Consider the following 27,149-nt stretch of genomic DNA (forward strand, 5'->3'; position numbering starts at 1 on the left):
TGAGTATTTCATCAGTGTTTAACTTCACATCATTCCTGGGGGGGGTTCGTTCCCTTCTATTCAACATGCCATTGAGGTGGTTAACATTCACCTAATCAGAAGGGCAGATAAACTTTTTAAAAATAAAAAGATTTACTTTTTCCTACTCCAAAAACAGTATTTCTTATTTTCTTAATAGGAAATAAGAAAGCACAAAATATTTTTTGAAACCCTCATAATTTCTCTCACCCAGGGGTCATCTTTATATATGTCATTTTATACATATATGTGCTTTTTCAAGTAAAAGCTCATAACATACATTTTTCACCTACTCTTTTACATGTTGTATCTTTCTATTCAATGTTATTTTTAATAAGTAATATTTATTCCTTCTATGACATGAATTGTCAATAGAGAATATTTTCTGAGAGAAAATTGTTCCTTTCCTCCTAAAGATTTATTTATTTTTAGAGAGAGAGAGAGAGTGAGCATGAGACCATGAGTGGGAGGGGCTGAGGGAGAGGCTCAGCGCTGAGCATGGAGCCCTACGTAGGGCTTGAGCCCAAGACCCTGAGATCGTGACCTGAGCTGAAATCCAGAATTGGACCCTCAACCAATCAACTGAGCTACCCAGGTGCCCCTGAGAGAAAATTCTAAATTTACTAATGAAGATGTGCCCTTTTAAAATGTATTTTAAAAACCCATAGAAATACAGAATAATACGAAATGCTTTTTGAGTGGGGATTTTTTTTTTATTTTGCTTTTTATTTTGAAATTATTTCAAATTTAGAAAAACTGTAACAATAGTCCCAAAACTATTCATCTTTCATAGAGACTAACCAATTGTTAACATTTTGGAAATTTTCTTTATCTCATTGGGTGATGAGAGCGCGCGCATGCGTCTGTGTGTGTGTGTGTGTGTGTGTGTGTAAATACGATTTTTTTCCCTAGGTCCTTTGGGAATAAGTTGCAGAAGTTACGATGCCTTTTTACTCCTTTATTATTTCAATCTATATGCCCTTAGGACAGGGCCATTCTCTTAAATAACTATAGTCCAGTGAAATATTGATGAAAAATTTTTCACTATTCAACTTTCACTGTTGTTTCCATTATAGCAGACCTTCCCTGGTCTAGGTTCTATTCCAGAATTATACAGCATAGACAATTGTCATATTTCTTTATTTAGTGTATTTTAATATGGATCAGTTCCTCAGTGATGTTACGTCATTAAAGAATCCAGGCCAAAAAAGAATCCAGGCCAGTATTTTGTGGGATGTCAGTTTGGGCCTGTTTGCTTCCTCTTAATTAGTTTCAGGGAGTGCATTTTGACAGAAATGCCACAGAAGCAGGGTGTCCCTCACTTATCAGGGAACCTTATCAGGGGTACGTGATGTTGGTTTCTCCTGGTATTGGTGAAGTTAGCTTTGATAACCTTGGTTAAAGTGGTACCTGCCAGATTTCTCCGTTGTAATAGTTCCCTCCCCACTTTGTAATTAGAAAGCAATCTGTAGGGAGATACTATAAACCTGTGTAACTATCCTGTTCCCTCTCAAACTTTTACTCCAATAGTCTTAGCATCTATTGATAATTTTTGCCCAAATCAGCTATTACTTATGTGCTGTAAAATTTGACACAACATTGTTTTTTAATATTAACTCTTGCAAAATTTACCTCTTCTTAAAGGGTTTACGGCCATCTATGAAAGCATAGGATCCCTCAGGCAAGTTCTTGAAGCCAAGATGAAGTTGGACAAGGACCAGCTACAGAAGCAAATCCAGCAGATGCAGAAGCCAGAGCCCCCCATGTGAGGGGAGCTGGGACAAGGACCTCAGAAGTGGTTTTGCTGGTGGGGCGAGAGCCAGGTGCCGCCGTGGCCAGGCGGTCACTGCCTTCAGAAGTGTTCTATTCATGGCGTGCATGTGCCAAGCAATGTGTTTTCATGGGTCTAAATGTTTACCTTAAGTCTCGAAAACACTTCCTTTAAAAGTATTAAGTACAATTTTTGCCACTCTATTTCATTTCTCTAAATTCAATGGAATAGCCTCCCAGCCCCTAGATTGGAAAGGCTTTTGTCCCTCTTCATTTTATGAATGAAAAGACTTAACGACTTTCCTTCAATGCTTGACGCTCTAGCCAAGACTTTACTATTTTGAAAAATGTCATGGTGATTTTTTTTAATTAAGAAACTAATGAATTGTCACAGGAATGTGTTAGCTCCTCACCCTAAATTAAGAGAATGTCCTGGTAGATTAGAATTCAACCCTTTAGTCCATATTTGGATTTTATTAATGTTATCTGTGCATTTCTTACATGGTTTCCTTCTTGTAAATCTTCTGTCTTTTGTAGGGATAAGGGAATTAATTTTTGGAGAACCACCCCCCCACACCACCATTTATGTAATGAAGATAGCTTAAAGATTGATAACTGCCATATACATTGCAAATTAAAATGGAAACTTAAGACAATTATCTAGCTAATACAAGGCACAATATCCACATCAACCACCTACTTATACCAGGTTTTAATATTGGAAACTTTTTTTCAATTGCCTACAGCCTGTATAGTGATAGCCATATATTTAGTAATGGAATGGTGGTTAATAGTCTGTTTATTGCACAATTAATTGTAAATCATAATAGGATGTGAGAATTTTTTAGGCTTTATGATCTCCTCTAAATGTTTCCAAAATTGGCACAAAGTGCTAACTAAGGTTTATATATACTTCTTGTAACTGTATCCTGTGCCTTGGTTTTACCACGTCAATGCACTGTATCCTCTAAAAGTTTTACAGACAAAATAGAAGGCATGATAATACATCAGAATTATGATGTAAAAATGGGATCCTATGTAATTTTTAAATGTTCTAAAAATTTTATCACTGTTAAGACATTAGTTGTTCAGTATTATTAATGAAATAGAAATTCATACTTTTGTATGGACAGAGAATCAAATTGATATTGCATTTATAACACTGTCAAGAAACTTTCATTTTGAGCAGCTTTGTAGATGATGGGTGTTTTCTTTTCAATCGCCATATTTGATTAGTCATTGAAAATTGGCGCCAGTGAAATTGTTCACCTGTGTTCGTACAAACCAATGGTGAGACACACACTGTTCTAAACTGTGAGGGTGCCCAGGAAAAAGAAAACAATTCTTTAAAGAATTTTTTAAAAAATTGTTTTTGTTTGCCAAGGACTCAGGAAAATTAAAGTATTTTCTATTTTTAGGATAAATCATAAATGAAACATGTAACTGGCTATTACTGTTTACCCATATAAAATATGCTGCTAAAGTAATAGTATTTTACAACTTCAGTGGCTGGACAAAAATTCTTTTAAAATTTGGACCTGAGAAATCCTATAAGGAATATGTCATCCAACACGTAGTTCCTTAACTTTGTCACAATTCCTTGCATCTCTATATAGGAAGATGATTTCCACTTAACAGTGAAAAAACAAAGGGGAATGCTCTTTTGCAATCAGAAAGTGAATTTCTTTTTGTGACAGAGTAAGCACATCTGGTACCGTTTTCCCTGTTGAAGCACAAGCCACAGGGCCGAGCATTACACCCCTTCCCTCTTCCATGGTCCCGGGAGGAGGAAGGGTCCGCACGTGGGCTGCCTGGGGAGAGGGGGCCAGGGGGCCAGCTGGCCTCAGGTGGAGGGCTGACGTATACAGGTGACGGCTGGCTGTCCGCTGAGATTGCTCAGGTGCTCCCGATGCTGCTCACCTCCTGTCAGGAGCTCTGGCAGGGGTTCTCCAGCCTGGCAACGTGCTGGAATGCCCCGGGGAACTCGCAGAGCTACTGATGCCCGGGCTGCCCCCTCGGCCAGCAGAGCCGCAACCTCTGGGAGGTGGGACCCAGGCATCCATAGGCATCCAAGGCCCTCCGGGGATTCGGAGGCCACTGAGGCTGGAAGGCACTGAGCCCCAGTGGACTCTTAGGACCAAAGCCTAAATGACGATCAGCTTCCGTGTTCTTTCCTTCACCAGAAATTTGCAATAAAAAAAGTAAAATTTCCAAATCCACGTGGTGTACGATTTTTAAATTTGAAAGTATTTGAGTGTGAGGCAACCTGCTGGGAACTGGAAAGTCACGGGGAGCTGCTCCGTCTGGGGTCTCCGAGGCTGCGGTGCCTTCTCACCTCTGGGCTCCTGCCAGCTGGCAGTTGCTAGGGTGTGCTGTGCACCTGTGCTGCGATGTGTGTTCACTTGTTTCATTGTAGCAGGAAGTACTGTTCAATCGCCTGTTTTGCAGATGAGAAAAGTGGGTCACCTAAAGGTTGGGCAACTTGCCCCAAATCCTGCAGCTAATACGTGGCATTCAGGATTCACACCAGGCAGCCTACTTCCACAGTCCGGGCATCTAACCAGTACGCCACTATCCTACCTCTAAAGATACATCCTTACTTCCGGCATAACTCACTCACTAGGCCACCACCTGCAGCCCCATCTCTATGGGACTTTCCACCATCAGAGCCCCTTTGCTCTTTAATGTCCCAGTTCCAAACACCTTTGAGAGGCATCTCAGTAGCTTCCCTTGGGTCAGAAGACCTCTGGTTTATTGTTGGGGCCAGTTGGTGCCACAGGACTGAGTGGTCCCAGGCATTTCAAGCCCTGTGCTTGGGCTGTCCTACGCAATAGACTACGGTTCTGTGTCCTGGGAGATGAGTTATGCTGGGTGACTGCAGAGCAGAACAGAAGAACAATTCCCTTTAAACTATGCTTATCTCACTTGGCTCTCAGCCTGAAAAAACCCACAAACCACTCACAACATCCTGGAAACTCAGTGGGAACTAGATGGGGTTCTGTCACTGTCCTCCTCTAGCTGTGTGACCTCAGGCTGTTCTCTTAACCTTTCTGAATCTCAGTTTTCTCATCTGCAGAATGGAAATTAGAATTGTTTAAAACAGGCAGCTAGGTTATAATTTTTGAAACGTTGAAGTAATTAATACGGTATTGGGTATTAAGTGGTCAAATATGGAATATGGGAGAGGAGGTATTGGTGGTGTAACATAGCAAGTATATGGGTGGGGAGTGTGGTCCATGTTTTGGCTCAAAGCATCCCATTACCTGCTGGGATCATTTATGATATCCCATAAATGAAAGTGGTATCCCAGCCTGAGATACAGAAGAGCAGTAGAGCCTGGATGGAGAGATAAGTGGACAGGACCAGAATGGAGACAGTCCCTGAATGTGGGGAAGCTCTGGGCAGATCCTCAGGCTACTCAGGCCCATCCCTGGAGCAAGCATGGCTTCCACAGGACTAAGCCTGGGAGAAGGAGCATCCACTGAGGGGCCAGTTTTGAGAGGGCTGTGATGGGTGGGATCAGACCCAGAAGGAGGAAGCAATGAATAAGCAAACTTATATATGTACTATGGAATACTATGCAGCCATAACAAGGGAAGAAATTCCAACACATGCTAAAGCATGGATGAATCTTGAGGACATTTTGTTCAGTGAAATAAGTTACAAAAAGACAAATGTTGTATGATTCCACTTGTATGAGGTATATAGAAGAGTCAAATTCATAGAAACAGAGTAGCATGATAGTTGCCAAGAGCTTGGGGTTCCGTGGGGGTGGGGAGCTAGTACTGAATGGATACAGAGTTTCAGCTAGAGAAAAGGGAAAAGTTTTGATGGTGGTGATGGTTGCAAACAATGAGAGTGTACTTAATGCACTTAATGTACTTAATGACACAGAACTATAAATTTAAAAATGGTTAGGGATGCCTGGATGGTGTAGTTGGTTAAGTGTCCAACTCTTGGTTTCGTTTCAGGTTGTGATCTCAGGGTTGTGGGATGGAGCCCTGTGTTGAGCTCTGTGCTCAGGGGGAGTCTGCTTAAGACTTTCTCTCCCTCTGCCCCCCCCCTCCGTGTGCTCTCTCTCTCTCTAAAATACATAAATCTTAAATGGTTAAACTAGGGGCGCCTGGTGACTCAGTCGGTTAAACATATGACTCTTGGTTTCGGCTTAGGTCATGATCTCAGGGTGGTGGGACTGAGCCCTGTGATGGGCTCTGTACTCAGCGGGGAGTCTGCTTAGGGCTCTCTCTCCTTCTGCCCCTCCCCCAGTCTCTCTCTCTCTCTCAAATAAATAAGTCTTTTAAAAAATATATATGGACTTTTTACTAATTTAACCATTTTTATTTATTTTTCATTTTTAAAAAAGATTATTTGAGAGAGAGAGCAAGTGAGTTGGGGGGGGGATGGAGGGAGAGAGAGAGAGAAGCAGGCTCCCCACAGAGCATGGAGCCTGGCACAGGGCTCCATCCCATGACCCTGAGATCATGACCTGAGCCGAAATCAAGAGTCGGATGCTCAACCAACTGAGCTACCTCGCTGCCCCAAAATATACATGTCTTACAAACAACAGAATAAAACAAGAGAAATGGATTCCTTGGCTGTCCAGTTAAGCCTTCAAATGAGACTGCAGCCCTGGGAGCTTTACTGTACCCTCCTGAGAGATGTTAAGTCAGAGGTACCCGACAAAGCCATGCCCACACGTCTGACCCAAAGAAACTGTGAGATAATAAGTATTTGTTATTTTAAATTGCTACATTTGGGGGCAATTTATTATATGCAGCAGTAGGAAACTGATGCACTAGCACTGGTAATCTTTTTTTTTTTTCTTTTTAAATAGTCTATACATTTATTTGACAGAGAGAGAGAGCGCACAAGCAGGGGAGGGTCAGGCAGAGGGAGAGGGAGATGCAGTCTCCCGGCTGAGCAGGGAGCCAGATGCGGGGCTCGATCCCAAGACCCTGGGATCATGACCTGAGCTGAAGGCAGAAGCTTAACCAACTGAGTCATCCAGACACCCCCGGCACTGAGTAATCTTGACAGAATGAAATGTGTATTTCTTGTGCTACAAATTACATGTTCACACATATAATCTCATTTAATACATCTTCTGAGCAGGACATGATCTGAACTTATACTAAATGGCATATATACCCTATCCCATTTAATCTTTGTAATTATCCTGTTTGGTGTGTACTATTATTTCCATTTTGTGGATGGAACAGAGAGGGAGAAGTTGAATGTTAACTAATATTACAGTTGACTCTTGACTAACAGATTTGAACTGCACAGGCCCACTTACATGTGGATTTTTTTTATAAATACAGTACTGTAAATGTATTTTCTCTTATGGTTTTCTTAATAAAATTTTCTTTTTTCTAGCTTACTTTGTTGTAAGAATACAGTATATGATACATATAATTTACAAAACAGGTGTTAATTGACTATGTTATCAGTAAGGCTTCTGGTCAACAGCAGGCTATTAATAGTTAAGTTTTGGGGAAGTCAAATGTTAAATGCAGACTTTTGACTATGTAGGGGAAGTGGGGGATGGTTGTTGGTGTCCCTAATCCCCTGCACTGTTCAAGGGTCACCTGAATATAGAAGCTGGAAATGAAACAAAGCTCATATAGCTACTTAACAGAGGAGCAGGGATTTGAATCCATATCCATATCAAAGTCTAGGCTGCCATTTTGCTTCAAGAAAGTCAACACTACACTTAAGATGATTTGTTCAATATCTAACAATAGTTTGGAAGCAGAATACTGTTTAGCTCAGTGGTTCCCAGAGTGTCCCCAGACTGGAAGGATCAGCACTACCTGGCGGCTTATTAGAAATGTAAGCTGACTGCTCCGTGCAGGCTTCCTGACTCTGGAACTCAGATGAGCTCAGCAATCAGCTTTAACAAGTCCTGCTGATGATTCTGCTGCAGGTTAAATTTGAGAATCGCTGATCTAGAACCACACTGTAATACAGTAGCCCACTTAAATTTAAATAGAATCAGAATTAAATAAATTTAAGAAATCAGTTCCACAGTTGCTCTAACCACATTTCAAGTGCTCAAGACCCACACGTAGTTAGGGGTTATGGTCTTGCCCCTCACAAATACAGAACGTTCCTATTACCGCAGAAAGTTCTATCTGATAGCTCTGGTCTCGAGTTCCTGGCTCTTTCAACGGATGACTCTGTCCAAACTCTGTACCTTCGTCTGTCAGCCTAGAATGGGATTTGGACCAGAAACTTTCCTGTGTCTCATCCCTGCAATCTTGTGTCAGTTGTCCCTGTTCACGATGATTTTTAGGTCTTTATAAGGTTTTGTCCTACCTGCTGGTTCTGATCAGCAGATGTTGCTTCTGGGGGTACTGTGTTGAGAAGGATGGGGAGGCTGGTGCCCCCTGGAAGAGCTACGGGGGGGCACTGTGTGTTGCAAGTCTGTCAGGTTCGCATCAGGACGTTCAAGGCATGTGCCTGGCAAAGTGTTGTTGTCCAGGGAAACCTCTTGAGTGATTCTGAGGCTCCCTAGTGAGAGGGACCCATCAGGCCTGGGACTAGGGTGAGGCAAAATGACGCACTTGTCTTGGAAAATTAAAAGGGATGCCAAAAACTCTGTAATTAAGATAATGTGTTAACACAGTATTTTTCAGATCAAAATTAATGCCAAAATAATGCATGATGAACAAAATTTCAATCATATCATGCAGAGCCATCATGGAACTGAGGCCAAACGGGAAGCTGTGCTCCTAAGTACAAGCCGCATGTAATTTTAAATTTTTGACGTTTTGTTCATTCCAGATTTTTTGTGTGTGTGAAGACAGATTTTTAGAAATACTGCACTGACATATTTGTCTTGATGACAAGATTTTGACTGCTCCCCCCCTTACATTTAGCATTTGAAGAGGGTGCCCCATTTCCCTCACCCTAATTGCTGCGCTGCCCAGATGTGTAGAAAAGTTGGAACTAAATTCAGGGCTCAGTTATTGTAATGAGCTTATCTCCAGAGTGTCTGATTGCTTTAAATAGATAGTCTCTGGTCTGTTTTTATCCCTAATTGCCACGCTTCGTTTAATTTTCAACTTGTGACTTAATTCTTTCTGGAACTAGTTTGAGACACAGATAAAAAGATCCGACTCCTCTTTGAGATGAGGAAGGGGAGTGCCAATGTTGGGCACCACTGGGCCTGCTCCCGGGATCCACTGGCCTTTGCTACCCCCATGTGGACGGGATTAGAAACCCCCAGGGAATTTGTTTCCGTAGGAAGAACCCACAACCAAGGAGCCCCTCAGTGGAAAGGCCCTTGGAGGCACCGGATCTCAATTCTCTCATTTTCTGGAACAGAAAACAGAGTGCTGGAGAAGTTAGAAGTGGGATTGGCAGGGCAGTAAGTACGGTAGTAATGATAGATACACTGTAACCATAATAGCGATTTAGTACCACCTCTGCACGGCTGGGCCGTGGCAGTGCATGAAACAGACCAAAATTTATACCTTTATGGGATTTTAATTCCAGGGTGAGGTGGGGTGGGGAGAGAGGATAAGCCAGCAAGAAAATACCAAGTATGTCAGACGATGGTAAGAACTTTGGAGGAAGATACAGCAAGGGCACAGGGTGGGGAGTCCGGGTGGGGGGTGGATGCGTGGAAACAGGATGGCCAGAGAATGCCTTGCTGAGAACCAAAGACCTGACAGAGAGAAGGCAGAGCCAGGTAGATACTGGCAGAAGAATTTACCTACATCTCACCATTTCTAGAAAATAAAGCTACATATAATTCAGGCATTCGGGGTCCATCTGGTTGCTAACGCTTTGTCCCCCCAGCTACGTGGTGAGTAAAGGCTTCCTCTGCTATACCCGCTGAACTGTCTCACCGTCCCTTGGCCGCGCCCCATTGCCACGCAGCCTGGGTGGCCCATTCCCTGTAGTAAATTCCCTGTTTGAAGTACCCAGTGAGGTTTCTGCTTTCCAAAAAGGACTAGGGAGAATACGTTGCCCTGTGATGATGGTGCTTTGTCCACACCTCATGCTGCTCATCCTCTGGTGCCCTGTGGCTCTTTGGAACGTTGTCATGGCCTGGGCTCTCCCACAAACCAGCAGCACCAGGAAACAGGCTAATGTTTTGGAGGATGTCCCCCGTCAAGCTCGGCACCCATCCCCACATCCACCAAGAAGTCCCAGATTGAGCAGCACCTTTGTGCATGCCCCAGGCCCCTGCTGGTAAATCAGCACCTCCCAGACCCTCACTTAGGCCCTCTAGAATCCGACCAGGACCTTGCATCTCAATGAAGTCATCATTAAAAAAGCACTCCAAGTCGGGGCGCCTGGGTGGCTCAGTGGGTTAAAGCCTCTGCCTTCGGCTCAGGTCATGATCCCGGGGTCCGGGGATCGAGCCCCGCGTCGGGCTCTCTGCTCAGCGGGGAGCCTGCTTCCTTTCCTCTCTCTCTGCCTCTCTGCCTCCCTGTGATTTCTGTCTGTCAAAATAAATAAAATCTTAAAAAAAAAAAAGCACTCCAAGAAATAAAAACTCCCACTTAAAAATGCAATGAGAATGAATGTGTGGTCCTGCCTTTGCGTGCAAAACACAGGTGGGCTGAAGTGGACGGCTGGCCGGGCTTCTCCTCCTTTTAGGGGACAGCCTCTGGTTTCTCTGGAGTACTAGCCCCTTCCCAGAGGTCCTGTTGGGGGTGTTATTCACAGAGCCCCTCCTCCCACCAAGGGGCAAACAACCCCGCTGAGCAGCTCAGACTCTGGCCTGGAAATCTGAAGCCTGAGTTGAGGGGTGCACGGTGCTCGAAGGCCTGTCCCATTCACCCGACAGCACTCGAGAGTTTCCTGCCGATGTCCCTGGAACTGGCCCCATCCCCGTGCTGAGTGTTGGGCACAGCCTTCTAATAACTGCTTTTCTGCCTGGGTTAAGCCAGAATCAATTCAACTGAATCTCTTACAAATGGAAACCTCAGTGGATACAGCGCGTCTGCGCGGGGGCTCAGCAGCCGCTCATGAAAAACGTCCCGGGGTTTCAGCGTCAAGGTTAATAAGGGCAACTAACCATTGCCGAGGACGTCCCGCGGTGCTGGGAAGGGTGTATGCATTTTCTTTTTCTTTTTTTAAAGACTTTATTTATTTATTTGAGAGAGAGACAGTGAGAGAGAACATGAACAAGGAGAAGGTCAGAGAGAGAAGCAGACTCCCCATGGAGCTGGGAGCCCGATGTGGGACTCGATCCTGGGACTCCGGAATCATGACCTGAGCCGAAGGCAGTCGTCCAACCAACTGAGCCACCCAGGCATCCCTGGTGTATGCATTTTCTCATTTAATTCAACCCTCACCAGGACTTTAGGAGGTAGTTACTAATCTCAGCTCCACTCTATCCGTGAGAGAATAAGGCTGAGAAATGAGGTAGGTTTTCTGGGGTCACACAGCTAATAAGCATTAGAATCAGAATTCAAATCCTGGTTTAGCTGACTCCAAAATAGAGCTCCTAACCACTGCTCTGTGTTGCCCCACAAGGGGCCAGTGCAATGGATGGTGGCCAAGACCGACCAGGACCTCCGGCCACGACCAGAGGAGCTAAAAGTAACAGCACATCCTTGGCTTTCTCTGGGGGAGGTCTCAAGGGTAAGCCTACATGTTAAATGCTCTGAGACAGGGCTCTGGACACTGGCTGCATATTGCAAACACCTGGGGAGCTTTAAAACTCTGATGCTTGGGAGGCCCCCGGGGGGCTTCCTGGAAGCTCAGTCCTGTGGAGTCTCTGTTGCTTTCCACTCAGGTCGTGATATCAGGTCGAGAGATGGAGCCCCACGTGCTTGGTGGGGAGCCTGCTAGGGAATCCTTCCCCCTGCTCTTCCCTGTCCTCATGCTCTCCTTCTCTGTCTCAAATAAATAAGCCTTTGAGGAAAACCAAAACCAGAACACTGCTGATGCCTGGATCCCATCATTGGTCTGGGGTGCTGCTGGGTCATGGGATTGTTTTCCAGGTTCCCAGGTGATTCTAATAAGTAGCCATGATTGCCAGCTTATTTTTTTTTTTTTTAACTTTAAAGGGGGATACTATAAACTTGCGGGTCCTGTTAAAATGCAGACTCTGATTCAGGGTGTCTGGATGGGGCCCAAGAGTCACATCTCTCACAAGCTGGGGGTGATTCTGAGTACAGGAGCAGAGAGTCCATCCCAAGTGGAAGTCTTACTCGTCAAAGTGGTGGCCAGCTGCAGTGCAGCATCTGGAGCTTGTTAGGCTTGTGGCCTCCTGGGCCCCACCCAGCCCCTCAGGGAGGGATGAGAGCCCAGGTGATTTTTATGCACAGGAGGGTGTGGAAAGCATGGAGAGCCCCTTGCGTATTTAAGGGAGTGCGGGGAGCCTGGTCAGGGGATTCCACGCAGAAGCCTGTTAGCCCCATGGAGGGATTGGAGATGTTTAGCTGGGACGAGAATGGGAAGAAGGCAGGTAAGCGTCTTGACCTTGGAGGGCCACCCCCAGGAAGGGGTGAGGGAGGCAGCTGCTGTTTTCTGAGTGCCAAAGGATGGGCCGGTCGTTCTGGAGGACTCATTTCCATTCATCGAGGAAGACACGGGCTATGCTTCTTGTCTTGTCGAGGAGGACACCATCCCCTGATCAGAGGGATTCAAGCGCTGTAAAGTCAATGACTTGTAAGCTCCCTTGTTACCCTGAAATTCGGAGCCTGTACAGTTGAAGGGGCAAGATTGTCGGGTCACTTGGGGGCGTAGTCAGCGCCCACGGAGCTGAAATGGGACACGTTCTGAGCAACAGGTACACAGTCTTGGATTGAAACTGACAAAAACTAACTTCATGCGGGGAGACGCCCGCATAGGGGAGACCTGTATCTTCTGCAGGGTTGTAGGGGAGGATATTTTGGAAGCCCCGAAATCCAGTGGAGTCAACTCCAAAGTTCTCAGGCTCCCAAGTTCCCTCCTAGGTCGTGCTGTGATTTGATACGAGGCAATGAGGTGTAGTCAGGAGACAGGTGGGCTCGGAGGAGCGAGAAAACCAGTGCTGAGGCCGAGAACTAGGGGAGGGTGTTTATCCTGCACCAGCCAGAGGAGAGAGGCTGGGATTCGGGTTTCCTGGTACGGGTCCTTTAGGCAGAAATCGTTCTCTGGAAAGGGCAGAGGGGAGCAGTAGCCCCTTTACTCTCTTGTGTGGAAGGACTAGGGTCCAGTTATTTTAACCAGTGTGAGGTCATTGTGAGGACACATGCCTGTGAATTTACAAGAGACCGAAGGACCCCTCACCCCCAGGCCAGGGGCGGGGGGTGCTGGGATGAGAAGGCCTGGGCCCTGGGTGGCTCCAAAGGTCAGAGTGTGACTTTTTAGATTTTCCTTCTTGGGCTTCCTTTTGTATGACTCTGTTCCCACGTGTGTGTGTCCGTCTGTCTGTCCTCTGTGCCTGCTGGCTCCCCAGATTCTTGACCGTTTCCACCCTGCTGCAGGTTGTCTGGACAACCGGGTCCAGCGTCCTCTTTCCTAGGTCCCCTGTAGACCAGATGGAGACCTTGGGCTGGTCACGTCCCTTCATCCTGAGCAGACTTCCCTTCCTATATCAAACACCTGGGAGAACTCTTCCTGGATCTTTCTGGATGTGCACAGTCCCCTTAGGCAACGTTGCAATTTCTTTACTGGGTAGAGTGAGACCTTCAGAGAAACCATTGTGCAGGGTTTCCAGGAGCCTGTATGTGTGAGTGCTTAGCCGGGCGGGGCCTCAGGAGCTTTTCTTGCCCCTGTCAGGGAGGCTCACCCAGGGCTTTCTTCCTGGGCTGTGTTTTGGGGTAATGGCAGTGCACAGAGGCTGTGAGGGGCGGGGGCAGGTGCGGAGCTTCAGACAACCTGAGCCAGCATGTGGAAAGGCGAGCCAGAAGGAAAAGCAGTCAGATGTGCAGCAGCAATGGGGTGGGGGGAGCTGGCCTGGGAGCTTGCCTTGGTTTTCCTGACTGGGGGACCTGCGGGGGTGGGGGGGGGGGAGGCCAAGGGAAGCCACACCAACTGAGTGACTCCCTACTGTGAAACAAGCCAGGTCCCTCACCTTTATCTCCTCGTTTAATCCTCATAAAATGCTAAATTTAGAAGTGAGAAGCTGACTCACAGAGGAGACCTGGTTGGCCCTAGATTACCCACCCAGCGAGAGCCAGAGGTGGGGGTTGCTGGGAGCTTCTTCCACCTCAGGTCAGAGCCCTCCTCCCCTGGGGGCGGGGAGGGGCACTTCCTGCTCAGGAGCCTTGGGGAACTGCTGGGACACCAGGAACCAGTCCCTTTCAGAACTGACAAAAGGCTATTGTTCTCCTGGCCCCTGACCCATTCAGGACTCTCTGGTTTTTACTTTTTTTTTTTTTTTTCTGAGCTGGTTCTTCTATTTCTAAGAAGCCGGTCTTTGCTTTCAGTTACCTTCCAGTTGGCTTTGCTGCTCATTTGTCTTGGAGGGCTCACCAGGAAGTAACTTTGCTCAAAGTAAAGTGTTCCAAATACCTTTTTTTTGGACTGAGATGAAAATTCCCTGTACCTGTCACTTGCATGTTTTCCAGCCCTCCGCCTGGGGATGTCCGTCCCCTTCAGGTGAATCCGACGGGGCATCTGAGGGCTTTCTTCCTTCACCTCAGAAGGGGAGGAGTCCCTGTCTCCTCAGGGACCATTCTTGGCATGGTTCTTCGGTTCATGCTCTCAGCTCCGCTGACCACTAAATCCCACCGGGGCACTCTGAACACTGCTGCTATTTGCCAGGGATCCCACCACAAAGTCTCTAAGAAACCCTATTTATAGGAAACTTCTTGAAGCTACAACTATTTTTCTAAATCAGGGGGAGGGGGAATGATTGTAATGGCCTCTTAGCTGATCTCCAGCAAGGCCTTCGAGCAGGCCTAGTACTTAGGTGATGTCATTTCTCCCCTCCAAACCCTCCCCTTGGAGGATTTTTCCTCTGAAATATCTACAATGATCTTACAGGTCCTGTGTTTTCTGCCATGCCCTTTGACCATTTTTTCTCTCTCTTTAGAGCTACTTAGCTCACCTGTGCTTTTTGCTCTCTTCCCCTTAGCTTGTGTGGCAGTCCTCCGAGGCAAGCCTCTCCCTACCTCAGGGCCGTTGTACTTACTGTTCCCCCAGATAGCCACAGCTTCCTTCTTTCTGGTCCTTACTCAAATGTAATTTTTTTTTTTTAAGATTTTATTTGACAGAGAGAGAGAAAGAGAGAGAGAAGCAGGCTCCCCACTGAGCAGAGAGCCCGATGTGGGACTCGATCCCAGGACCCTGAGATCATGACCTGAGCCGAAGGCAGCGGCTTAACCCACTGAGCCACCCAGGCGCCCTCAAATGTGATTTTTTTTTTTTTTTCCCCTCAGGACTTTCCTGGCAATCCCATAGATTTTTTTTTTCCTCCCTCTGGCACTTCATCCCCCCTTAATTTCCATTCCCCTTACCCCTCTGATAGGCCCCTTATTACCTGTTGCCTCTTCATTTCCACAAGGATCTTAAGTTTCCTGAGGCAGGATAGATTATTTGCTTACTTGCGGAGAATGGTGCCAAATTTAAAAGGTGCTGGAAAATATCTGTTGATATGAGTAAATGAATGACCGGGTCTCCAAGGCCATGCCTTTGGGCCGGTTATGCAACATAAATGTATGAAGCCACTGGAGGAAAAAACAATAGAGGGTGGGGAATTGAGTCCCAGACCTCCAGACCTCCTGGAGTTCAAATTCTCAAGTTCTCCTTGAGAACTTGAACTCAAGCCCAAGTTCAAAGGGCTTGAACTTGAAAAAAACTGCAGTAACATCACAAAAACTATCTTTCTCCCACTCCCGCTCTGCCCCCAATCCAAACCCTCTCTGGGGCCAAGACTGGGTGTGCCAGCCTAGCACAGGTCTGGAGCCTGGACTTGTTAGAATTGCTGTCCACGGGTGTCGAGCCTCTGTGGAGAGAAGCCTTGGTTTTCCTTGAGGGGTCTCCTAATTATTCCTGTGAAACTGTCATTTTGTCCGTTCTAAAGACTTTGTTGAGAGGTGCCTGGGTGGCTTGGTTGGTTGAACGTCCAATTCTTGGTTTCAGCTCGGATCATGATCTCAGGGTCGTGAGATCGAGCCCCACATCTGGCTCTGCGCAGTGCGGAGTCTGCTGGTCCTTCTTCCTTCCCCCCTTGCCCTTCCCCATCCCCAAATAAGTGAAATACTTAAAAAAAAATCCAAACTTGTTGAGACCTCATGCATGTACTGCATACCTGTAGAAATCTTGCTCCTGTCAGGTCTGTGTTTCTCAAGTTTATTTTTTGAAGATTTTATTTGAGAGTGAGCTGGAGAGCACTGATAGAGAGTAAGAGGGAGAAGCAGACCTCCGCTGAGCAGAGAGTCTGAGGCAGGGCTTTATCCCAGGACCCTGAGATCATGACCTGAGCCAGTCAGGCGCCCCCTGTTATATTTTTTGAATCAGACCCTAGGATTCATGTTACTCATTCTGTGGTTTCCTCCTTCCTCCCCAGTTGAAAGATTTAAAGTTGATTTGTAACTTTATTAAAGGCCTGAGATATGCATTCTCGATTCCATCTTATGTCCTGTCCTTCCTTTGCAGATGCTTTCTTACTCATTCCTATTTTCTGTTAGATTTTATATACCAGTTCTTCTTAGGATAAGCATGGGTATAAGCAAAGAAATGAACACTAACTTAGGCTTCCCCAAATTAAACCCATCTAGAAGAAACAATTATTTCCATCCCCCCACCCCAACCCCAACCATCACCCTCCAACTGGAGACTGGGAGAGAAATACATTTGGATCTACCAGGAAGGGAGGGTAGAGGCTACAGAGGAGATTTGGAAAGAGGTGCTAAGAGCAGGACAGTGCTCTTCCTAAAGCAAAATGAAATAGCTCTTCAAGAGTTAGATTCCAGGGGCGCCTGGGTGGCTCAGTGGGTTAAGCCGCTGCCTTGGGCTCAGGTCATGATCTCAGGGTCCTGGGATCGAGTCCCGCATTGGGCTCTCTGCTCAGCAGGGAGCCTGCTTCTCTCTCTCTCTCTCCCTCTGCCTGCCTCTGTCTACTGTGATCTCTCTCTGTCAAATAAATAAAATCTTTAAAAAAAAAAAAAAAAAAGAGATTCCAGGGGCACCTGGGTGGCTCCGGGGGTTAAGTGTCTGCCTTTGGCTCAGGTCATGATCTCAGGGTCCTTGGATCAAGCCCTGTATTGGGCTCCTTGCTCAGTGGGGAGCCTGTTTTTCCCTCTCCCTCTGCCTGCCTCTCTGCCTACTTGTGATCTCTCTCTCTCTGTCAAATAAATAAAATATTTAAAAAAATAACTTCTATAAAAAAAGAATTAGATTCCATCTCTTATTGTAGAAGGTCAGACCTCCAGCAATACACAGAACCTCCCGCAATGACCCGGCCAAACAGGCACTATGCCTGGTGTGTTAGAGGAAGTGCAGCTTGTCCTACATGGGTGTCCGAGGTGTCAAAGGGGCCTTTTTCCTGCTCCTGGTGTGTACATGATGTGGGGGTCCTGCCCCACAGTGACCAGTTGTACTACCCCCAATAAGACAGTCACTCACTGACTTAGTGGCCCTCCCTCTGGTCCCTTCTCAGGGATTTCCTGTTCGTGGTCTGGACAAATACAACCATGTGCCCGAGCCACCAGCTGGGAAGCTCCCAGCAACCGACAGTAGGGATGAGCCCTGGTGGCCTTAGGAGAGGTGATAACTGCTTCTACTCTGACTCCATCTACCCAGGGGATGCCTCCTGTCTTGCAACTTTGAAGATTTACCATACATGTGGAGTCAATGTTTAACTTTGCTTGCTTTACTCTAGTATCTATTCTACCACTTGTATTGACTTTGTGTGCACTTGTCCCTGAACTTGGCATGACAGCTTTGAAGCCCTTTATGACAATTAATGACTGCATGACTCATGCCTGCCCATAAATTCTTGTCTGTGTAAGTGAATGATCATCTCTTCTGGCTTGTTCTCTTCCTGCTTTCCTTAACACGCACACCCCTCGGATATTAAAAAGCACCTTCGAGGAGTGGGTAGCCCACCTGAAGCGGGGCTGTGCATGAATGGTCCAGAAAGAACACTTGAGACCCTTTCAGTGCTAGAAAGGGGCTTTCATGAGAGCATGGGGACAGGACCTGTGAGCAGAAAGAGTGAAGAGTCATTGATTATATGCTTTTTAGTTGGGGGTTGGGGGAATCGTGTAATTCTCTAAGGAATTTGGAAGCCAGGCTCTGAGGACCTTGATGGGTTAGCTGCCGTTAAGGTGACTGACTACTGTCTAGGGAGCCATTAGTCTTGAGACCTTTTAGCTTTGCATCCGTGGGCCATATGTTTGAAAGATCCTGCTGACCTGTGTTGGGGTAGGGGGTGCATTTATGGTTATCAGAAGGAAGTAGCCGTAACCAGAGCAAAGCTATAGTGGTAAAACATTGAAGTCCTTCTGGGAATGGTAGAGTGTTAGAATCTGTATCCCTTCAGAATCCTTGCTGGAGACTAGGAGCCTTAGCAAAGTCTGGCCTTTGTTCCTTTCTCCGCCCCCCCAAATTGTTCCCCTTTCCCCCAACAACTTTGATCCTGAAATCTTGAAGGTTGCTAAGGTTGGTCAGTCTTCTCTTTGTAACTTCTTCCTGCTGAGTAGGGGCATAGAGAGGTCCTTACGGGTCAACGTTGGTCAGTTTAGAACTGCTGGATCTAGAGTTTATCTTGACAGTCTCCTGGAGTAGGAAGGAGCCTCTCTTGGCTTGAAGGTATGGCAGTGAAGGCATTTGGGCACTGTAGAGACATTGGTGGGGGGTGGGGTGGGGAACCCAGCAAAACATTGGGTGAATTCTTCTCAAGGTCTCCCAAATATCCTGAGGTTCATGAACCTGCCAGGATGGGACATTCTTTACTCACCTGGTGAGGCTGCTGGGAACTCTGTAAGGAAGGTATTGGGCCAACAGTTCCAAGGGGCTCTATAGGCTCCGGAGTCCACCTTAATTCCTTAAAGCTGTCTGGTCCTGTCTGAGTCTATGCACGTCTCTCAAAGACCTTCCATTCTTGGTAAAGAAACCAAGGTCTCCAGTACTATCCTGTTATGAGGAGAACAGACTCCTGTTGAACTTAAGCAATAACTCCTATTGCCATGGAAGCAAGAATACTCAGAGTTTCTGAGTTCAGAGGGTTCAGGTAGGGAGAAAAGTTAAATGTTTCAATTTTTCCACAAAGGAATATTTTACCATATTTTCTGTATATTCTACATATCTTTAGATGAAAGCTTACTTAATCTGGAAGAGCAAATATTAGAAAACCAACAATATTTCAAATCAGAATTAAAAAAAAAATTCTTTTTCAGTTTATTGTGTCCCATGTTGTTCTTACTTTGTCTGAATGCAGTTTTCCCCACTAGTTCTGGAAAGTTTTTATTCAGCTTCATCTTATGATCTTAAAGATCTCAAATACCCACATTGTCAGAAGTTCTTCTACAGAATCTCTTTGAAGACCACACATTTTGCAAGAGCATCAGAACAATAATGAAATGACCAAAGGCTCAAAAAATGGCCACAGTTAAAGATCTGATATAAAAGCTCATTATAATCTTTTTTTTTTTTTTCAAGATTTTATTTATTTAACAGACAGAGATCACAAGTAAGCAGAGAGGCAGGCAGAGGGAGGAGGAAGCAGGCTCCTGGCCTAGCAGAGAGCCTGATGCGGGGCTCGATCCCAGGACCCTGGGATCATGACCTGAGCCGAAGGCAGAGGCTTTAACCCACTGAGCCACCCAGGTGCCCCAAAAGCTCATTATAATCTAACTGGCAAGGAAATCTGGTTATTTCTGTAGCATGTAACAGTTCAATAATCAGAATATGACCTCCTACCGGGGCATATCAAAACTTAAAGAATTTAATGTATTTTCTAGAACTGTTATAGCCTTTACCTATACAATACAAACTAAGTCTTACTTGTTTGACAGTACTTTTCAAGTAGCTTAATTATAAAATAAACCTAATTAGTCAAGACTTTATTTACAAACCAAATATCTGAAGTTTGTTAAAACCCTCCAAGTTTAAAAGTACATGCCTGAATAGGATTATAGATCATTATAAAATCTTAGTTATTTAACCAAGGTGACAATAAGATTCCAAAGGCAAATGGGTTATATAGTTGTTAGCAAAACCTAGCTCCTTTTTTTTTTTTTTTTTTTTTTAAACTTAGCTCCTTTAATATTGAAGTTTTTAACTTTTACTTTTTGGGGGGGGGGGCAGAAGGAGAGGGAGAGAGAATCTTAAGCAGGCCTGGCATAGAGCCTGATGTGGGGCTTGATCTCATAACCCGAACAGAAATCAAGAGTCGTTTAACTGACTGAGCCACCCAGGTCCCCTGAAGTTTTAAGTAATTGAAGACCTTATAAAGACAAAACAGAGAGGTTTATTTAAAAACAATTTTTAAAAAAAATTTTATTTATTTGACCGAGAACACAAGTAGGCAGAGAGGCAGGCAGAGAGAAGGGCAAGAAGCATGCTCCCTGCTGAGCAGAGAGCCCGATGTGGGGCTCGATCCCAGGACCCTGAGACCATGACCTGAGCCAAAGGCAGAGGCTTTAACCCACTGAGCCACCCAGGCACCCCAAAACATAGAAACTTAAGTTCTCTGGGTGACAAAAGAAAAATACCTTTTACAATTTCATACCAAGTGCCAATCAACAATCCAAGAAAACTTGGTCTTTTTACCAGAGAGTAAAGCAGACTTTGAATCTCCTTACAGTGTACTTTTAAAATCCACTTATTTCACCATTAGTCCTGACTGTGGTAAGTCCCAGTTGGTTGGGGGGGGGGGCAAGCGAATGTGGGGAGCTCTGATCAGGTCAGGCTGGCAGCCTGGGTGGTGAAAGCATTCACCCAAGGCAGAACAAACGGGAGAAGTTGATTGACTACACCTCAGGGGAGTAACGGGCAGGACAGCAAAGGAGAACATGCCTGTGGGGAGGCAGTGGTGAGGGGCCACAGTTGAAGGGCAGGGGGAGGTAGTATGGGGATGTATGGAATTCCCCCTCCCCCGCTTTTTTGGTGTGTGTGGGGGCAATCTTAGGCACTGTGCCTGGTTGTGATTGGCCCGTTAGGCCCTACGGCTATTTCCAGGTGGGTCGCTTAATGAGCCTGTTTGCATTCAGCTCAGTCTTTGTGGGCCCTTTTGCCTCGCTCTACACAGACCACATATAAATCTTTAGAATTCTGCATTCAGATTTTGTCCTAAGCCTTTATTTTTTTCCAGCTAAACAACCAGTCTCATTTTAGGACAGAATTTACTTTTTCAAAAAAAAATTTTTTACTTTTTCCTGCTCAACAAAGCTTATTCCCATTCCTTAAGTCTTATTAAAAACACATTTTGTATACAGAGTTGCTTTTATTTCCGTCAGTCTTAATTAATTACACTTATTAGAAATTTAAACCTTAGTTTTCCCAGGAGACTAAGATTTCTAAGTAGTAATTGTGAATGGTTATATCAGAATTCTTTAGATTGCAAGTTCATAAACTTTATAATTTCTAAAAACAGGTTTTCCCTTTAGTACAGTCTTTTGACAACATAAAGCATGTTTACCAATGGACCTCAGTATCTGCTTCTCTGCAGTGGGAAACCCAAAGCAGATAAATCTTCCATTAAGATCTTACATTAAGTAATTCGTATCTTTTCTCATTAGGCAAAGACTTAGATACCCAATGAATTCCATCCAACCCATCATCCAAGTAAAACTTCAAACTTTCAGGCCACCAAAGATTTTGACAGCTACTTTTACAGTTACCTGTGAAAGTCTGAGACCAGATTAACCATCATTTTAAGCCATCTTGTGTTAACAAATTGCAAGAACTAACATGAGCTTCTTTGACTTTTAGTAAACCTTGGTAGAATAAAAGTTTTGTAGTTAAGATAGGTCTTTGGAGTTGTTTTTTTTTTTCTTTTTTTAATATAATTTTTTATTTTTTATAAACATATATTTTTATCCCCAGGGGTACAGGTCTGTGAATCACCAGGTTTACACACTTCACAGCACTCACCAAAACGGTCTTTGGAGTTGTTAACATTAAAACAACAAACTCATTCATTTTCATATAGAAATATATTGTACCTGTGCCACTCAAAGTCTGTCAGTTTGTTCTTCCTAGTCCATTTATACCTGGAGCACCAATGGGGAGATCTGAAGTGGGCAGTTCAGGTCCAGGAAGGGGGTGTTCTTTGCTCCTTGATGGTGAGGAGCAAGAGCTGATAGGGCTGGAGACCCCAAGGATGGCCTAGGAGATCATCATGCAAGCTGCACACAAGGTGGCACAGAATCTGAAGGAGCAAGGTAGAGGCAGGGGAGGGGAGGTGCCTACAGCAAGGATTGCGGCCGATGCGCGGCCGATGGGTCCTGGTCCTAAGGCTTCTCAGCTTGGACGGTCCAGTGGACACACATTCTTTTTCCAGCAGCAACGATAACAAATTGGCAATCCATGTCAGGCTGGAGGAAACTGGGAACTTCCCCAAAACAAAAGTTTTGGCAGCCGCTTGGGAACATTCCTTAAAGTCCCTATCCCGAGGCAGACTAACCATAGACAACTCGCTCTAATTGTCATAACCATTAAGCTGGGAAATGCACAAGGGGAAGATCCCACCAAGAACAAAAGTAACCTGGGTCGGGACATCTGGGTGGTTCAGTTGGTTAAGTGTCTGCCTTCAGTTCAGATGATGATCCCAGGGTCCTGGGATTGAGTCCCACATCAGGCTCCTTGCTCAGTAGGAAGCCTGCTTCTCCCCAAGCATGTACTCACTTGCTCTCTGACAAATAAATAAAATCTTTAATTAAAAAAAAGTAACCTGGGTCTGTGAGGAGGCCGATTTAGGTAATCCTCAACCAGTATGTGGGAGTTCATTAGCCTGGTTAATGGCCAGACATACTCTGCAAGAGGCCCGTACTTCGAATCCTGCTTTAGGGCCGTGAAGGCCTTGCCCTGTTTCCTGCAGAAGAACTCGAACTGCTATACTGACGCTTCATGCTGCATTAGGGGGCCACTTTTCTTCCTCTCCTAAGGAATACTGAGGCCATGCAGTGTTACAGAAGAAAATGAGTCCTCTTTTTTTCCCTTAAATCTGGCAATCTGAATTGTTTCCAGTGGGTCAAAAGGCATCCCAAAGGACAGTCCTTGGGAGCTGAAGAAGGTTCATTACCAAGAAAATGCCCCTTGCCCCAGCCTTAGCCCTGCCTCCTAGGTGGTACCCACACAGGTTCGGTCAGGGATGCCTAGTTTCGAAGCAACTGAAGGCACCCCTCAAATGAAATGGCTGTGAACACAGTCTAGCCCTGGAGGAGGGATGCCAGCGACCCCCAACTTCTCCATTGCATTCTAGACCATGTATGTGTGCTGGCAAATACTGTGTCAGCAGAAGGACCTGCTGATTTTAACCCATGGAAAATACTAGGGAAGTTTTACAAGGGGAAATTACTGTTGTAATTCAAGTAATCAAGAGGGTACACTGATGAGAAAGTAAAGCTAGAAATCCACCATGGTCTAAACATTCCAACACATGTAGTCTTTACAGCCAGCTTCCCTAGGAGCTGGTCCCTGGTTGGATGTTAATTCAATCAGGCATTGGTGTTTTGTTTTTGTTTTTAAGATTTTATTTATTTGACAGAGATCACAAGTAGGCAGAGAGGCAGGCAGAGAGAGGGAGAAGCAGGCTCCCTGCTGAGCAGAGAGCCGGATGCGGGTCTTGATCCCAGGACCCTGAGACCATGACCTGGGTTGAAGGCAGAGGCTTAACCCACTGACCCACCCAGGTGCCCCCATCAGGCATTGGTTTGAGCTAGCTCTGAGCAGAGACCTCCTAGCCAGAAGCAGCCAGACCAGGGATGAGGAGGGGATCTCACACAGGAGTCTTGGCGATTGGCAGCGGTCTTATTATGTGCTTGTCCGGTGCCCAAGAAAGGTCAATTTTTATAAGAATAGGAATAGAGCATCAAGTTTGTGGGTCTCCTTACCATTGCAGCCAGTGTACTAGCTTCTAGACCAAAGGCAGGCTTTTATTCCTCCCCACGGACTAGCCACCGGCTAGAGGATTGCCGCCCGAGCTATCGACACGAAGTTGTTCTAATAAGACTGCACTTGAAAAGCCCCTGGAACAAAAGCAAATGGAGAGAAGGAGGGAGGTGTAATTCACAAAGTTTGTACCGAGGTTCAAAGATGGGAACACCGGCCCCATGTTGGACACCAAAATGGTGTGGGGCCCTGAGAGAATTATCAAGAAAGAATTCTTGAGATCTTTTACGTGCAAAACGGTGCTTTTATTTTAGCTTGGGAATGGAACCTGTGGGCAGAAAGCACTGCCCTGAGATTGTGAGGAGTGATGGATTATATACTTTTTAGTTAAGGGATTTGGAAGCAAGACTTCCAGGACCTGGAGGGGTACTGTTAAGATACTGGTGGCCCATATGTTTGAAAGAGGATTGCTAACGTATATCTTGGGTGGGGGTGTTTACAGTTGTCACAGACAAGTAACATTAACCAGAACAGAGCTATTAAATGGTAAAACATTAAAAGAAGTCCTTGTGTGAGTGTTAGAATCTGTATGCCTCAGGAATCCTTGGAGACCACAAGCCACGGCAAAGTGGGGCCTTGGTTTCTTTTTCTGCCATCATACCTATCTACCTTTTCTTCAGGCAGGTACCTAAATAAACTCCTTCAACTCTATATTCTAGCTCCCTGGGGCCAGAATCCAGTACATATTTATCCAGCACCATCTGTGTGCCACATACTGTTGTAGGGCCTGGGGACACAGTAGTGAGCAAAATGACCTCTCCTTGCTCCCACAGAGCAAATGGTGCAGTGGGGAGAGACCATAAATGCAGTCTGTGTTGAAAAGGACGATGGAGGTAAATCAGGAGAGGGCCGAGGAGGTGGTGTGTGGGTGCGTGTGGTTGTAATCTGAAAGTGGGTGACCAGCAAAGGTTCCCCTGAGAAGAGGAAAAAAATGAAACAAGATGAAACTAGAGAGGGAGACAAACCATAAGAGACTGTTAATCTTAGGAAATAAACTGAGGGTTGCTGGAGGGGAGGGGAGTGGGGGATGGGGTAACTGGGTGATGGACATTGGGGAGGGCATGTGATATAATGAGCACTAGGTATTCTATAAGAATGATGAATCACAGACCCATACCCTGAAACAATAATCTATGTTAATTAATTGAATTTAAATTTTAAAAAAGGTGATGTTTGAGTCCTAAAGCAGAGAGCCATGCAGAGAGGCAAGGATGGCTCAGGGCATGATACAGACGAGTATAAAGGCTGTGGGGGAGGGGGATGTGGGTGTCCCAGGAACGGCTAAGAGACCCATGGCTCCTAAGAGGGGCAGAGAAATGTGTTGAGAGCTATTGGGGGAGGCAGGTTATGTGAGGCCTTATTGGGCCTTGTAAGGGATTTGGCGTTGGCTGAGTTGGCACCTGTCATGAGCAGAGGAGTGACATACCTGTGTTATGTTCCCTGTAACTGCTGTATGGAGAATAGCCAGGGTCAAAGCCAGAAGCAGGGAGCCCCATTAGAAGGTGGCGTGGCCTGAAGGTGGTCATGCAGAGAGGTCAGGCAAGCTCTCTTGGATGATGGCTGGTCTGCTGTTTTCAAACCATCTAATGGTGAAAGTTCTAAATTAGGCGGCTCTCATTTAATTTTAAAGTTTTGTTTTTTGTTGTTGTTGTTTTTTTTTGGTTTTAATTTGAGAGTGAGAGAGCGAGAGAGAGCATGAAAGTGGAGGTCAGAGGGAGAAGCAGACTCCCCATGGAGCTGGGAGCCTGATGCAGGACTTGATCCTGAGACTCTGGGATCATGACCTGAGCCATAAAATCTTTAAAAAAAAGAATAGATTCCAATAAATGGATGTTTGGTTCTATTTGGAATGATGAAAGTACTACTGGTGAATTGTGTTATATTCTGTAGCAGTGTCTTACTTATACAGACTGTTTTTTTTTTTTTTTAAGATTTTATTTATTTATTTGACAGAGAGAGATCACAAGTAGGCAGAGATGCAGGCAGAGAGAGGGGGAAGCAGGTTCCCCGCTGAGCAGAGAGCCTGATCTGGGGCTTGATCCCAGGACCCTGAGATCATGACCTGAGAGCCAAAGGCAGAGGCTTAACCCACTGAGCCACCCAGGTGCCCCTGGGTTCTTTTTTTGTTGTTGTTGTTGTTTTTGATGGCTTTATTTTCAACTCACTCATGACATAGATACAGATACCATTATCCATTTTACTTTAAGCAAAGTAATGCACAAGATAACCTAGAAATCAGACAGAACCAAATGGTATGAAAGTGAGAGACGTGACTCCTGGCTCCTCTCTGCCTTGTCTCTCAGTCTGTGGATAAGGTCTCCAGCACATGAGACCATGGAACTTCTCCACCCAAGCAGGGTCAGCACAACATGTTTTGCTCTGTATTTCTTTGCTTCCTGATTGATTCTTGGTGCCCTTGCCATACTCCTACATGGGATATATCCCCCTTCTTTTTATTGTCTCCACAGAATTCCAAGCTATGGATGTATCTTATTTAAAAAATTATTTAAAATTTATTAAAATTATTAAAAATTATTTAAAAACATTTTTAAATAATCTCTATGCCCAGCATGCCACTTGAACTCACAAACCCCAGGAGTCTCACCCTCCCCTGACTGAGCCAGCCAGGCACTCCTAGATGTACCCTATTTTAAATAAATTCAAATCTATATTTAATATTAATAATATCACATACATTATAATATATAATATATAACAAATATATTAATATTTAATATGTTTAATAAATAAATTTAAATTCGTATTGTTTATATTTAAATTTAATTTAAATAAATTTAAAATTTAAATCCATTTAAAATAAGATCTGAATCTTGGGAGATAGAGTTAGTGTCATTTTCTCATTTCATGGGAAAACTCCAGTTCCCAGAGACTAGCCCTGTGTTTTGCAAGCAAGGATAAGTACTGGGTCTAGGTTTTCTGACCCCTTTCTTCTTTCTATTTTAATCAAGAGCATTAGGAGTGAGAGGAACAGAAAGCAAGTTCACTTGTTCCCAATATAGTGCGGGATGGGCTCTCAGACTATCAAGGAGCCACATGGGGAAATCTGGGGCCTCTCCTGATGGCCATCCACCCATTCCTGTCAGTAAATAATCTGCTTTTTATCTTATCTACTTGCTAGGTTTCTTACTGGAAAAACTCTGACATTAGGGGAGCAGTTAAGCTGTAAGGTTGGAGATCCCTTAGAGTGACTGCAATAGTCACAGTCCTGAGCCACTTCCCATTTGAATTTCTTTCTTTCTTTTTTTTTTTTTTTAAGATTTTTATTTATTGGGGCGCCTGGGTGGCTCAGTGGGTTAAGCCGCTGCCTTCGGCTCAGGTCATGATCC

The 27,149-nt window shown here is 45.1% G+C and overlaps 1 protein-coding gene across 3 annotated transcripts in view; it reads left to right on the forward strand.

The window, feature by feature from the left end:
* FAM81A (family with sequence similarity 81 member A) overlaps positions 1–7,168 on the forward strand; it is an 81,333-nt gene extending 74,165 nt beyond the window's left edge. For all 3 annotated transcript variants that reach the window (XM_059180654.1, XM_059180656.1, XM_059180655.1), the window contains one exon: positions 1,663–7,168. In XM_059180654.1, coding sequence (XP_059036637.1) covers positions 1,663–1,787 — 125 coding nt within the window. In that variant the 3' untranslated portion in view covers positions 1,788–7,168. The remainder of the gene's footprint in view (positions 1–1,662) is intronic.
* The last annotated feature ends 19,981 nt before the right edge of the window (positions 7,169–27,149 follow it).

The sequence above is a fragment of the Mustela lutreola genome, chromosome 7, assembly GCF_030435805.1.
Source record: "Mustela lutreola isolate mMusLut2 chromosome 7, mMusLut2.pri, whole genome shotgun sequence".
Classification (NCBI taxonomy): Eukaryota; Metazoa; Chordata; class Mammalia; order Carnivora; family Mustelidae; genus Mustela; species Mustela lutreola.